Source organism: Microcaecilia unicolor, chromosome 2 (assembly GCF_901765095.1).
Source record: "Microcaecilia unicolor chromosome 2, aMicUni1.1, whole genome shotgun sequence".
NCBI classification, from domain to species: Eukaryota; Metazoa; Chordata; class Amphibia; order Gymnophiona; family Siphonopidae; genus Microcaecilia; species Microcaecilia unicolor.
The window spans coordinates 70,742,779-70,758,545 of NC_044032.1; the positions used below are offsets into that span (position 1 = coordinate 70,742,779).

The following is a 15,767-nucleotide window of genomic DNA, read 5'->3' on the forward strand; positions in this document are numbered from 1 at the left end:
TGAGGAGAGATGGGCGTGTTTAGCTGATAATCGAAACAAGAAGGGCGTTTTTGACGAGAATTTGGTCCGCTTTATTTGGACCCTTTTTTTTCAGGTTCAAGTCCCAAAAAAGTGCCCCAACTGACCAGATGACCACCGGAGGGAATCGGGGATCACCTCCCCTGACTCCCCCAGTGGTCACTAACCCCCTCCCACCAAAAAAACCCCACTTTACAAACTTTTTTTCCCAGCCTGTATGCCAGCCTCAAATGCCGTACCCACCTCCATGACAGCAGAATGTGTTCTATCCTCTGACAGCCTTTCCCTGGTTCTGATGTGGGTCTCGGGTGAGTGTGACACCTTTTCTGTTAAGGGCACTGCAGAGTCACATCAGCAATGCATTGTGGTGGGTGTAGGGTATTGGGCTCCGTGATTCCACTAGCTTGTGTTAAATGCTCACGATGTTGGTAGTTGGTAGGCTCTACTCCCATGGTGCTTTTCCCTCTGCTTACTGGGTCAGAGTGTGCCCTGTTTTGTTTCCGGTAGTCCATGAGGTAGTGGCCATTTGTGTAAGACAGATTTAGATCCCTTTCATGTGTTAGCCACATTACAGCACTTAGTTCTTACCTTGAATGTTACTGAAAGAGGGAATTGTACACCATTCTGCCAGCTCGGACCTACTGCTAATCTCAGTACCAGCGAGACTCGTTGCCAGTGGGGCACAACCTGTGATCTGCAGTTAACTGTTAGTAAAGGTGCTTATTCAAATAAAGGACGTTTTCAGCCAGATTAGTCTTCAAGTGTGAACTGCTATGACTAGGTTATACAGCAGCAACAAGTCCTGTCCCTGGAGCACTTTTAGTGGGTACTGCAGTGCACTTCAGGCAGGCAGACCCAGGCCCATCCTCCCCCCCCACCTGTAACACTTGTGGTGGTAAATGGGAGGTCTCGAAAACCCACTGTACCCACATGTAGTTGCCCCCTTCACCCCTAAGAGCTATGGTAGTGTTGTACATTTGTCCCTCCCACGACCAAATGGCTTGGATTAGGACGTTTCTGAGCTGGGCGTTTTTAGTTTCCATTATCTCTAAAAAAAAAAAAAAAAAGGCCCATCTCAGAAAGGAAGAAATCCATGGCATTTGGTCCATCCAAACCATATTTTCGGAACGAAAGATGGACGCCCATCTTTTTCGAAAATACGGTCTGTCCCGCCTCTTCACATACCCGTTTTCGGACATAGACGCCCATGGAGATGAGCATTCGCATTCAATTATGCCCCTCCACAGTGCCCAGACCTTGTTACTCAAATATGATGAAGTACCATTTACTGATGAAAAAATGATCATAAATGGTTTTACAATTTACTTGCCTATTATGTACATGTCTAGCATAAGTATCCTTTCAAATATGCTTACCCCAGTTTAGTTTTGTGCTTTTTCACAGTTCTATATTGTAAGACTTAAGAAATGTGGGTTTATAAACAGTAATACTATAACATTCTATCTCAATTTGCTCACATAATTTAATTGAATAACGAGCTAATTAGCACCAATAATCGGCTTTTTAACATGCAATTATTATCTCTAATTAGATTTAATTGACATTTATGCTGTAAATTTAGGCGCGCTATCCACGCCTACATTTTGTGAGTTGAAAAAGGGAGCATGGAAATTGGAGGGTCAAGGGCAGAATGGGGGCGTTCATCACATTTACATGCATTTTTATATAACAAGAGGTGGATACATGCTAATGTAAGCACATGCATTTGTAGCACGTTTCAGTTGGTGCAATTGGCCGCACCTAAAGTTAGGCGCAATTCCTGGGCATAAGTGCTATTGTATAAACTGCACTACTACTTGCTTAGATCATGCCTCCAGAAGAGATGATGCATTCAGTCAAGCAGCATTAAAAAATGTTTATTTTATTTATTTATTTTCTTTCTTATACCGCCTACAGGCCCAAGAACTGTCAAAGAGGTGTACATTCCAGTTATAATAGGTAGTTTTCTGTCCCTGTAAGGCTCACAATCTTTGTATCTGAGGCAATAGAGGTTTAAGGGACTTTCACAAGATCACAAAGAGCTACAATAGATTTGAACTAGTTCTCAGCCCACTGCTCTATGTTCCCATAACCAGTTCATCTCTCACAAAAAAGCTGTGATCAAGACCATTCTTAACCAAAGTTCACATATTCAAAATAAGTTTTTGCAGTGCAGATGTACACTTCCAAATTAGTCCATGTGATCCTAAAGCAACCCTCTGCAGGGGAATCCCCGCTTGTGTAGCTGATTTGCCCTGCTTGTTGATGGAGAAAGCAAAGTTGCTTACCTATAACGTGGGTTTACTATAAAAGGCAGGATAAATCAGATACATTTAGTCTTGCCCATTTACTTGAGTTAATTCTATGCTGTATACAAACTGAGGTACTAGCACAGGGGTAACAATACCCTGGTACAGCCACACGTGCTCAGAAAATTTTAAAGATAGTTTAGAGAGCTACTCTGTCTCAGCACTGTCAGATAATGTTACCCACTTGTGTGTCTGATTTATCCTGCTATCTACAAAGAACCCCTTTTACAGGTAAGCAACTTCGCTTTCTCTAATAAAGATGCTCAGCCGTATCATGGGTAACAAATAGCAAGGGAAAAATGATTCTGTACAATGAGTACTCATTTCTGTGGTAAGTTCCTTGTTGGATCAGTTGCTCCTATGTGTACCCTTCTAGGGACCTAGGAGAATGGAGGAAGTCATCCTGTGGGAGTCAAAATAAATGTGTTTGCTGAAGTTGAGATAGCAGAAAGGCTGAACACGAGAAAGTTTAATAAATGTTGCGGAAGGATGGACACTAAACACGAAACATTCTGTATAATCTATGCCTGTAGGATCCTGCTGGAGATGAGATCAATGATCATTTTACTTGCTTTTTTTAGGAAGTCCATCACCTGAGCCTGCTACTCAGCAACCTTCTTCACCCGTAGTAGAGGAAAGTGCTGAAGTTCTAAAGAGAAAAGCATTGAAAAAGAGAATGCAGGAGGAATTGTTTTTTGCTCTTCAGTTTGAAGGTTTGTGTTATCAAACATAATGAACAGTGGGGTACTACATTTTGCAACTGCTAAATTATTGATTTGGTTTATAGAAAAAATAGATTTGTGGATCACAAACTTTGTAACTTGTTACATATTATGTGATCACCATATCCTAATAAGGATATAGCACCTAATTACAATGCTCAGGGAAACAAAATAGGCAGAAATATGTAAGTTAGTCCTACAGTAATGCAAATTAAAGTAAAAAATATATTGGTCAATAATGAATTGTGGCAATCAGTTTGTTTGTTTTTTAAATGTCAGCCATTGCAGCTAAAAAAAAACAACCAAACAGAAAACAGATATTCAACATTGTATCTGAATACTAGCCAATGTGAAAATCCACATAGGGTGATCAGAGCTATCCAGATAGTGGTAATATTGAGCTTGCTATCTGGATAGCTAATCAGATAGAGTTAGGGCAGCTTTTTTGCTGTCTTAACTTTATTTGGATAGTTTTATGATTAGCAGACTGAATATAGCCAATATCCACGTAATTCAGTAGACCACTCTCACTTCCCCATGGACAGCACCAGCACCATCCAGATAATGCTGCAGCAATCTAAGGATTTTCAGTAGCACTATCCTTATAGTGCCACTAACAGGTTCATTTTCGAAAGAGAAGGACACCCATCTTCCGACACAAATCGGGAGATGGGCGTCCTTCTCTCAGGGTCGCACAAATCAGCATAATGGAAAGCCAATTTTGGGTGTCCTCAACTGCTTTCCATCGCGGGGATGACCAAAATTCACGGGGGGGGGGGGGGGGGGGGGGGTTGTCGGCACTGTACCGAAGGCGGGACTGGGGCATGATTTAGAGAAGGGCATCCTCGGCCAATAGTGGAAAAAAGAAGGGCGTCCCTGACGAGCATTTAGACGACTTTACTTGGTCCATTTTTTTTCACGACCAAGCCTCAAAAAGGTGCCTGAACTGACCAGATGACCAACGGAGGGAATCGGGGATGACCTCCCCTCACTCCCCCAACCCCCTCCCATGTAAAAACATTTTTTGCCAGCTTCTATGCCAGCCTCAAATGTCATACCCAGCTCCATCACAGCAGTATGCAGGTCCCAGGAGCAGTTTTTAGTGAGTGCAGTACACTTCAGGCAGGCGAACCCAGGCCCACCCCCACCCCCCTACCTGTTACACTTGTGGTGGTAAATGTTGAGCCCTCCAAACCCTCCCCCCCCCCAAAAAAAACCCCACTGTACCCACATAAAGGTGCCTCCTTCACCCCTTAGGGCTGTGGTAGTGTTGTACAGTTGTGGGGAGTAGGTTTTAGGGGGGCTCAGCACTGAAGGTAAGGGAGCTATGCACCTGGGAGTGAAGTCCACTGCAGTGCCCCCTAGGGTGCCCGGTTGGTGTCCTGGCATGTGAGGAGGACCAGTGCACTATGAATGCTGGCTCCTCCCACAATCAAATAGCTTGGATTTGGTCGTTTTTGAGATGGTCATCCTCAGTTTCCATTATCGCCAGAAACTGGGGACGACCATCCCAAAAATGACCTAAGGTCGACCTAAATGTGGAGATTATGCCCCTCTCAATATCCTATTTAGAAGTATTTATCTGGTTTGCAAGTACTGCTAATTGGATAAGTGCCACTGAATATTGGACTGATAATCAAAATACAGTCTAGTATTCAGTTCGGCAAACATGAACGAAAAAGAAAATCTGAATTCATAGTACAGAACTCAGAACCACTATATTTTGGATCAGAAGAGCCATGGGTACAGGAATATGTGAAGAATGAAAAGAAAATCTCTGGCAGAGTGAGAGAAGTGCTAAGTAGAGAGGGCTGGTAGAAGGAAAGAGTAACTGATATCTGAGGGAAATATGAGAGGAAAGAATAAGAATGGTGCACAGGAGAAGTAGATGAGTGGTGTGAGAAGAAAGGTCAGAGTGGTAAGGGAAAATCAAAGAGGGATAGACATTAGAAGAAAGCCACAAAATGAGGGTCAAGAAGAATGAGGTGTGTTCTCCAGAATTGTGCACAGTACTCTAAATGGGGTCTCACCAGAGACTTAGAAGCACTATCACCTCCATTTTCCTGCTAGCCATTCCTATTCTTACGCACCCAAGCACCCTACTGGCTTTTGCTGTTGCTTTTTCTACCTGTTTGGTCACCTGAAGGTCATCAGATGCAATACCCCCCAAGTCCTGCTCTGCTTTCAGATACAGAAGTACTTTACCCTCATACCGTACTGCTCCCACCTGTTTTGCAGTCCAAATGCATGACCTTGCATTTTTTAATGTTAAATCTTACCAGGCAAATTCTAGATCATTCTTCAAGCTTTGCTAGATCCCTTCTCTTATTATCCACACCATTAGTGGTATCTACCATATTGCCTGTTTTGGTATCATCCACAAACAGTCAAACCTTACCAGACAGTTCTGCATTTACACTTAGAAGAAAACTGTTAAAAAGAACTGGTCCAGGAACCTATACTTGTGGCACACCACTGGTAATGTTCCTTTCATCAGAGTGAACTTCATTTACCAGTGTCCTTTCTCAACCAATTTCTAACCTAGTCTGTCACTTCAGGGCTCATATTGTAAGCCCACAGGGGTGCTCTCCGGTGTGCAGTGGCCCTCTAGTGGCTCCTGCCCGGCCTCACCAGCCCTTTGCCTCAGGGAACCACCTTGAAACCAGACTTCTCTGTGACTGCGTTGACTTGGGCCTCCCCTTTCCCTCAGGGTGACCTCTGCATTAACCTTCAGTCCTGGCCCGGCCTCCCCGCTGTATCTCCTGGTAACCGACCTACCTTACCAGTTCTTCTGGTGGGGCCCCCTGGTCACCCTTCTCTGGAAGATAGCACAGCTTCCTCTGCTTGCAAAAATATGCAAATTAGCTGGTTGCATGTAAATTCAGTTATTAGAGCTAGGTTACAGTCTTTTGGGAACCTGGCTTTCCAACTCTTCTTTGACTGCGATTCACCCCCCTGAGACCATTTACTGGGGGACATCTGGGTCTCAGGGTATAACAGCCACCTCCCCTGGATAGGACACACTTTATTCACCTTAACCTTACGGTCCTATCCTCCACCCCACGGCTGTTTGTTCACTTTAACCACTTCACAGTTCCAACCACAATATTTTGGGGACTTCCAACCCCAGGCTTTGCAGCCTGCTTTACCTCCTCGGACACACAGTCCTTCCTCCTCAACCCCGGGACACACAGTTCCGGCCTCCAGGCTCCCATCTTCTCTCCCTCGGGCAAAACTCCTTCCTCTACTGAGAGGAAGCTATTTATGAGGTGTTCACTATACCTCCCCACCTCTTGAAACCTCACCCCTCTGGTTCCAGAAAGATTTGGCCTAGAAGACTCTTATCACTCCCCCAGCTATCTCTCTGGAGCTCCCTCTACTGGCCAGAATGGGCATTTTCCCGGTTTTCCTAGGAGAGCGCCCTCTGGCGGCCTCCTCATGTAAGGGCAGACACTGTGTTTATCACAATATCGAGGACACTCAGTTTCTTTATAAGTTGCCTATACAGAACTGTTTCAAAGGCTTTGCTAAAATCTAAATACACCGCATCTAGCACTCTCCCTCAATACAACTATCTTGTCACCCAGTCAAAGAAATTAATCAGATTTGTCTGACAAAACCTATCTCTAATAAAGCCATGCTACATTAGGTCCTGCAATCCATTGGATTCCAGAATCCTCACTATTTTTGTTTATTGTTTATATATAACTAGCCGTTAAGCCCGTTAAAATGGGCGAGATTTGTGTTTTGCAAAATGTAATAATTCTCACCTCCATCCATCCATGTCCAGCAAACCTCCTCTCTCCCCTGCCCTCCCCTCCCCCGATCCATGTCCTGCAACCCTTCTCTCTCCACTGCCCTCCCCTCCATGTCCAGCAGCCCTCCTGTATCCCCTGGCCTCCCCCCGTCCACCAACCATCCTCTCTCCCCTGCCTTTCCCCCATATCCAGCAACCCTCCTCTTTCCCTTGGCCTCCCCCCGTCCACCAACCCTGTTCTCTCCCATGCCCTCCCCCCATGTCCAGCAACCCTCCTCTCTCCTCTGCCCTCCCCCGATCCATGTCCAGCAACCCTGCTCTCTCCCCTGCTCTCCCCCCCCCCATGTCCAGCAGCCCTCCTGTCTCCCCTGGCCTCACCCCGTCCACCAACCCTCCTCTCTCCCTTGCCCTTCCCCCATATCCAGCAACCTTCCTCTTTCCCTTGGCCTCCTCCCCAACCTGCTCTCTCCCCTGCCCTCCCCCCATATCCAGCAACCCTCCTCTCTGCCCTGCTCTCTCCCCATGTCCAGCAACCCTCCTCTCTCCCCCTGCCCTCCCCCCATGTCCAGCTACCCTCCTCGCCGCCACTCCCTCCCCCTTCTGTGCCGGGCCCCCTTCACTGACATGAGAGCGCCTCTCACCTCCATGTGAAAGCTGTTTATAAACTCTTTCTTCCATAAATGGCGCACTATCCACTTCATTCCCAGATGTTTCCTTGGCAGCCGACCGCGATCCTTCTCCAGGATTTTCCTCCACGAATACCGAAGAGAGAAAATTGTTTAGCACGTTCGCTTTATCTTTATCACCCTCCACATAGCCACTCTCATTACCTTTCAGTCTCGCTATTCCATTCCTATCTCTTCTTCTTTCTCCAATATATCTGAAAAAGGTCTTGTCACCTCTCTTTAAATCTTTAGCCATTTTTTCTTCTGCTCGGGATTCAAGAGCACAAGCTATGGGAGGTGGGTTTGAGAGAGAGCTATGGTGGAATGAGTGCATTTGGAGTTGTGAAAGCTGTGGTTATGTATGTTCCAGACAGGATTTGAGAGAGTGCTATGGATGTATGTGTGCAGAGAGAGGAGAAATTGAGAGAGAACTATGGGGAGGGGGTGTACTCAAGGCTGGAGGAAGAGGAAGTTTTCAGAGCTATGGGGATCTGTGCTGGAAGGGTGTGAGAAAGAGCTATGGCTGAGTGTATGAAGCGAGACAGAGAGAGCTTTGGGGCTGCGCGTGCTGAGGGAGGTGTGAGAAAGAGAGGATGGAGAGAGAGAGTTGTGTGTGTGTGGGGGGGGGGGGGGGTATTGCTGTGGAATAGGGAGAGAGAGAAAAAAAGCTTGGGGATTTTCACTCTCAAGAGAGGACAGAGAAACTGTGGGTTGAACCTTCACGGGGATCAAGCCTATGATGGATTTCTAGCTAAACTGGGAAATGAAATTATTAGGATGGAGGGCTCTAGCCTGAGCAGGAAGAAAATTGGGTGGTGTTAGAACTGAGGCAGGGATGATCAGGCCTTTATGAGAAAATTCTACACATACAAAAAATAATAAATAAAAAAAATGAGTCTTCTGCCAGCTAATTTAGACATGGATATTTAATGCTGGGGGACATGTCCAGGCATTGGTATTGAATATTCCAGTATGACCAGGCATATGCTGGCTGCCAGCACTTATGTGGGTCCCAGACAATATTCAGCAGGGACCCAAATAAGATACTTATGTGGGCCCCGGCTGAATATCAGTTGGGACCCTCATAAGAGGATCTGTTAGGCCCCCAGCCCCCCCCCCCACCCCCACCCTTGTTTCTGATCTCCCTCCTTTTCTGATCCCTCCTGATCCTCCCATCTCTCATGACCCCCCCCCCCTCCCCACCAGACCCCTCATTATCCCAGGGACTTACCTGGAGGTGATCCCTAGTAGTTTAGTGGGATGGGACAGAAGGGTCATCACTGCTATTTTAAATCCATAGTTAGATGGAGCAGGAGCAGAAGAAGACTTCTCCTGCCATGTCCCATTAGACCACCAAGGATTACCTCTAAGTAAGTCCTAGGGGTGACTAGGGGTCTGGGGAAGGGGGAGGATCAGATCAGCAACCCAGTGGCCGCAACCCAGAAGTTATGCAAGTGCCAGATGATATTTAGTGCTGGCACCCACATAGCTAAATAGCCAAAGATAGGACAGCCTTTTATGTGGTCCTTTCTAGATGGTTATCTATCTGGACACCTGCACTGAATATGGCCCATGCCTACATGCGTGCCAGCTCCTCCCCAACTCTGCCCCTGGACCGTCCCTGCATTGCCTGGTTTTGTTTAGAGCTGATATTAAGCCTCACTCCCCATTAAGTGCTGCTGAATATCAGTAGACAGCCCGCTCAGTGTGGATTAAGTGGTCAGGAGCTCCTCCTACCACTTAAACCATGCTGAATATACTCCTACGTTGCTTACTTGTAGCAGGTGTTATCTGTGGACAGCAAAGTACAAGTCCTCACCCATCCATCTCCTCAAGGAGTTGTATTTTACATAAGCTCTATAACTAGGCTGAGGTGGTCCTCCATGACAGTGGCAGGTGGGAAATGGTGCACATGCATGATGAAGAAAATCAAAAGCTTCTAGTATTTAGTAAGCTGGAGAAGCTTTCTTGTGTGGGCTTCATCGCTGATATCACCTGTTCTGTGAGAAGTTGTATCCAGCTGTCTGTGGAGAAAATCTGTTACCCTCAGAGTAATGAAATCATTCAGTGGGATCATGAACTGGCTGAAGATTGACTTCATGATAACCTTCAATATTTTTCCTTTACAACTAGCCATTTTCAAAGTCACAATAACTTTAAAACTATTTGCACATCTCTCTCTCTCTGGTTCCTACATTGCTCCCTTATTGGTGCTGAAGGGGCTCCCAAAGGGGCATACTTGTCTGATTGCACCCTTTGGTTTTTCTCTGGTGCCAGCACACCATTGCTAGTCTGCATTAACCAGATGCATTGACCATAGTTGATAATATCAATGGACTCATGCTAGATGGTAAGCTCTTTGAGCAGGGACTGTCCTTCTATGTTAAATTGTACAGCGCTGCGTAACCCTAGTAGCGCTCTAGAAATGTTAAATAGTAGTAGTAGTAGATGGGCAATTTTCCCAGGAACATACCAGAGGTGCAGTGATGTTGCAGCCTCTTAAAGGAACTTCAGGCAGCAGTTGAATAAAAATAGTGGCAAGAATAGGACAATCAACTTGACTGCTGGGGACTGCAAGGAGAGAAAACAGAATCAGAAACAGTATATTTTCATAGATGTCTCTCTCACAGACAATTAGTACTTTGAAAGCATTTATACAATTAAGTTGTGTATACAGCTGTGAGATTGATTTCTTGCTGGACAAGAGCAATTGACCACAAGGTCAATCAATCATGAAACCCTTATCAGGATCTTTCTCTTTTTTCTTGAAGTATCTACCAGATGTTTCCTTGTACTGATTAGTCACATGTAAGTATTAAGATATTTATGGAGCCCTTTCTATTCACTCTTCCTGAAGTTGTCAGCTTCACTGAATTCTGTTACCCAAACTGTACAAGCTTTCAGTTTGATCAGAAGTTAGTCATTTTAAGTTCATGCAAATTCTACCCCAGCAGCCTATACTAACATTAATCCTATGTTTACAAATTCTGATGCATGTAAACTTATGCTAACTAGAACAAGATTAAAAAGATTCATGAGGACCCCAGCTAATGGTGGGTGTCAAAATTCCTACTCACTGTTTGTGTCTAATGTCTGCTTCTCTGCCTTTCTCTCCCTGAAGCCCTTTTCTCTTTTTTTAATCATTATCTCCAAAGCAGAAATCAATTATCCCGAATCACATTTCTCCAGCATACCCCAAGTGATCACCATTTCCCTCCTGTTCCCTCATTCCCTCTAGGGTGTCTCCCCCTCCCCCCCAAAAAACAAAAATCTTCACCAATGTATTTGAAGAGTCAGTCTCCCTTTCAGAACTCAATTATATTATAACTAGTAAAAAAGGCCCGTTTCTGCCTGAAATGAAACGGGCGCTAGCAAGGGTTCCCCCCTCCCTCCGTTGCTGTCTCCCTCTCTGTCCTCCGAGTCCCACGCCCTCCTTTCGTCCCCTCCGAGTTCGAGGCAGTCCTCCCTCTCCTCTCCCACTCCCCTGTAACTCACCACTTTGTCGAACGACGACCGCGATTGTGGCGGGGCCATTTGTGGAGGGGTGGTTGGAGGGTAGCTGGCACGTTTTTAGTCGGTGGTCACTGTGGGGTTCATCGGTTGAAGCCATCTCTGGCCATGTCTCCGCCCTCGACGTCATAACGTTTGACGTGAGGGCAGGGCTAGGAGACATGGGCAGAGAGAGATGGCTTTGGATGGGCACGTCCTCGGCCACTTTTGTTTGTTAGGCAGTCTGCAGCAATTCGTTGGAAGGGGAAGAGAAGTTTCCCTACTCCTTCCCGTTTGTTCATTTTCGTTGTTTTGTAATTGTTCCGCCCTCAACGTCATCACGTCTGACGTGAGGGCGGGGCATGGAGACATGGTGAGTGTTGTGGCTTCACCACCATGAACTTACGAACCGGTGTCTGAGTGGCTGCAGTGACGTCAGTGTCTTCAGAACGTTGAGGGTGAGTTTTATTATAGTAGATGTTTTTCATCTTGCAGACCTTGTAGCATTACTATGTCACAGCCAACAACAACCAGATGTTTAACCATTTCCAGTTCTGTTTTTCAAAAATTGCATTTACCTATTTTGAGAGGATTTTAGGAATACTGGCTGTGAACCATCTTGTTCACTGTCCATTAACAAATTTACATCCTGCTACATCTAAAGTTCTGGGCAGGTTACGAAAGACATACATAATAGTAAACACAACTACCACATACAACAGCATACAAACAAAAACAAGGGGCCCTTTTACCAAGCTGCGGGAAAAAGGGCCCTGTGCTGGTGGCGGGGGCCATTTTTCCTGTGCACAGGGCCCTTTTTATCGCAATGGGTGAAAAGGCCCCAGGCACACATGGCTATGTGGTGAGAGAACTCTTACACATGGCCATGCAACAGGGAGCCCTTGTTGCCACCCATTGAGGTGGCGATGGGCGCTCCCGCGCTAGCTGGTGGTAACCAGGCAACGTGTGGCAATGCCCTGTTACCACTGGGTTATCACCCCACAAGCCATTTCCTGGGCTTTTTCCCTCAGAAATGGCGCGTGCTCAGGGCGGGACTACCACTGGCAGCCGCATTGGGCCAGCAGTACTCCCGAAAGAGCAAGCTGTAAGCCTGCGTTGTTCTTACCGTCGCTCTGTAAAAGGGCCCCACAGTTTTTAAAATCATATAATGACCAGGATAAATATACTAACTAATTAGTAAGGCTCTGCTTAATACAAGACTATCTTTACTTCAGGAAGCAGATTAAAGCTTGGCTCTTCAACCAGGCCTTTAATGGAAGAAGTAACTAACTTGTTAGTTTCATTCACACACACACAAGGAGTAACACGGGCTGCACATACTGCAACAGGACATGTTTATCCACTCCTACCCTAGCTGAGATAACCATCTCTCTGACCTATGTGCACCTTTCTTTAAATTAGTCACCTTATTTTCTAACTCCTCTTACTCTCTTACCTATCTATATGTTAACCATCTCTCTGACCTCATGTGCAACTTTATTTAAATTAATCACCTTACTCTCTAACTCTTCTTACACTCTCGCCTATCTATCAGGCTTATTTTTGAAAGTGATCGCCGGCGATCTTCCGACATAAATCGGGAGATGGCCAGAGATCTCTCAAAAGTGGCGAAATCGGTATAATCAAAGCAGCTTTTTTGACACCATCGCCGCTTTCCCCGTCGCCGCGCCGGCAAAAGTTCAAGGGGGTGTGTCGGTGGCGTAGTGAAGGCGGGACATGGGCAGGCATGGGCGTGGCTACCAGATGGCCAGTTTTCACGGATAATGGAAAAAAAAGCGGCGTTAAGCAGTATTTCGCCGGGTTTACTTGGTCCTTTTATTTTCACGACCAAGCCTCAAAAAGGTGCCCCAACTGACCAGATGACCACCGGAGCGAATGGGGGATGACCTCCCCATAGTCCCCCAGTGGTCACCAACCCCCTCCCACACTAAAAAAATAAAAATAAAAACATTTTTTACCAGCCTGTATGCCAGCCTCAAATGTCATACCCAGCTCCCTGACAACAGTATGCAAGTCCCTGGAGCAGTTTTTAATGGGTGCAGTGCACTTCAGGCAGGCAGACCCAGGTCCATCCCCCCCTACCTGTTACACTTCTGGTGCTAAGTGTTGAGCCCTCCAACCCCCCCAAAACCCACTGTACCCACATGTAGGTGCCCCCCTTCACCCATAAGGGCTATGGTAATGGTGTAGAGTTGTGGGGAGTGGGTTTGGGGGGAATTTTGTGGGGCTCAGCACCCAAGGGAAGGAAGCTATGCACCTGGGAGCTATTTGTGTATTTTTAAAACATTTTTAGGGTGTCCGGTTGGTGTCCTGGCATGTCAGGGGGACCAGTGCACTACAAATGCTGGCTCCTCCCATGACCAAATGCCTTGGATTTCGCCGGGTTTGAGATGGCTGGCATTTTTTTCCATTATCGCTGAAAACAAAACCGGTGGTCTGAAACCCGACGAACTCTGGCATTTGGCCGGGCTAAACCGTATTATTGAAAAAAAAGATGGCCGGCCATCTTTTTCTAAAATACGGTTCCGGCCAGCTGTTGCGCCGCCGGCAAAATAGATCGCCGGCGATGTTCGATTATGCCCCTCCACATGTTACATCTTTGCTTATACCCTTTACTGTCAATCAAAATGTTCTATTACATATTGTGTTGACATTGTAAGTAGTATACCATGCCATACTTTGTATTGTTATTTGAATAATTTTACTGCTGTAATTGCCTGTTGCTGATGTTTGATTTATTCTTACTGTACACCACCTTGAGTGAATTCCTTTAAAAAGGCGGTAAATAAATCCTAATAAATAAATCATGCTGTGTGCAGTTCTGGAGACCGCACCTGCAAAAAGTTTTAACCAGGATTGTGTCGGTCCAGAGGGTGACCTCTAAAATGATCAGTAGTCTTCATCATAAAGACTATAGAGACAGATTCATAGACCTCAATATGTATACTTTGAAAGAAAGATGAGAGAGAAGAGATATAATTGAGACATTTAAATAACTACATAGCTTAAATGCACAGGGGGCAAGTCTTTTTCAACTGATAGGAAGCTTTGGAATGAGAGGGCATAAGATGAAGTTGAAGGGGGATAGACTCAAAAGTAATTTAAGGAATTGCTTCTTTATGGAAAGTAGATGTGTGGAACAACCTCCCGGTGGCGTGGTGGAGACAAGGACTGTATCTGAATTCAAGAAAGCATGGGGCAGGCATTTGGGATTTCTTAAGGGGAGGAAGAGATAGCGGATGATATGAATGGCAGACTGAATAGGCCATATGGCCTTTATCTGCCATAATGTTCTATCTAACCAATATTCAAAAGTATTTAACCTGCCATGCTGAATATGTGCAGTTAGCGGTTAGCTGCTAACCGGCTATATCACGCAACATAGCCAGTTAGGCATGGATATTCAGCATCAAGCCACCTATTTTTAGCAGTTAAAATAGGCTGCATAAGTAGCAGGCCTATCTTTAACTGCTAAGCACTTAACCAGTTAGCACTGAGTATCAGCTTAACTGGTTAAGTCACTGCAGTAAAAAATGAAACCGGATATTCAATGCCGGTCACTGGATACAGCATGAGATTGAATATCCAGCCTCACCTCCAGTGTCGGGCAGTCACCGTGCATCCCGATGCTCGCTGAATATCGGGGTGGGAGAGGGTATTTTTCTATAGAGCTGATATTCAGACCACGGGAGTTAGCCCGGCTAACTCCCGCAGTCACCACTAAACCTGGATATTCAGTGCCGGGCCGTTTCCAGTGACCGGCATTGAATATCTGGTTTATTTTTAGGCAGTTAGAAGATAACCAGCTGTGTCGATATTCAGCTGGCTATCTTCTAACCAGCCAAAGGTATTCCATATATTCACGCGGCCAAATATTGCCACTAAAGGAGGGCTGAAAATTGGCAGATAGTCGGTTATGTTGGCTGATATAACCGTCTAGCTGCTAGCTACTAACCGGTAATATTCAGTGAGAGATAGCTGGCTATCCCTCGCTGAATATCGCCGGATAGCCAGTTACGGGGCATTTAACCGGCCAGGTGCTGATCCTGGCCGGTTAAATGTTTTTGAATATCGGGGGTTATATTTCTTTATGGGCAAATCACCACAGGCATCTCCTGCACAATTTGCACTATGTAAACAACTTTGACCAAACCAGTGGCGTTCCTAGGGGGGGGGCGGTGGGTGTGGTCCGCCCTGGGTGCACGCCACCGGGGGGGGGGGGGGGGTGCCGCGCGCGCCTGCCCTCCGTTGTTCAGTGCTTCTTCTCTGCCCCGGAACAGGTTACTTCCTGTTCTGGGGCAGAGAAGAAGCATCAAACAACAGAGGAAAGGTGCGCGCGGCACCCCCCCCGGCGGCGTGCACCCGGTGGGGGGGAGGGGGTTCCTTCGCGGGGGTGTCGTTTCGCGGGGGGGGGGTCTGCGCTGCATCGGGGGGGGGGGCGCTGCACCCGGGGGGGGCGGGGCGCATCGGCGATCCGCCCCGGGTGCCAGCCCCCCTAGGAACGCCACTGGACCAAACCATAGCACTGATCAGAATTCTCTGCCATCAGCACTCACCTAGGGCAGTTCATGACAGCTCTCTTCCAGTGTAGATCATTGCTGTCCAATCTATCCAGCACAAAACCAGCATGGATGTCATCTTTGCTCTCTTTTTTGACCTTCCTCTCTGGTCACAGTCAGTTTCTTTCCAGAATCCTGCCCTACCTGATAGGGAAGGGGGGTGGGGGTTATTTATTTATTTATTTTATTTACACAGTTTCTAAACAGCACTATACATAGTACTAGGT

At 46.3% G+C, this 15,767-nt stretch overlaps 1 protein-coding gene across 1 annotated transcript in view; it reads left to right on the top strand.

Moving 5' to 3' along the window:
- The window catches only part of SPEF2 (sperm flagellar 2), a gene marked incomplete at its 5' end in the record, with an annotated part of 550,273 nt that overhangs the window by 444,418 nt on the left and 90,088 nt on the right, over positions 1-15,767 (top strand). Inside the window, one exon of the mRNA XM_030191922.1 lies at positions 2,909-3,040. Coding sequence (XP_030047782.1) covers positions 2,909-3,040 — 132 coding nt within the window. The remainder of the gene's footprint in view (positions 1-2,908; positions 3,041-15,767) is intronic.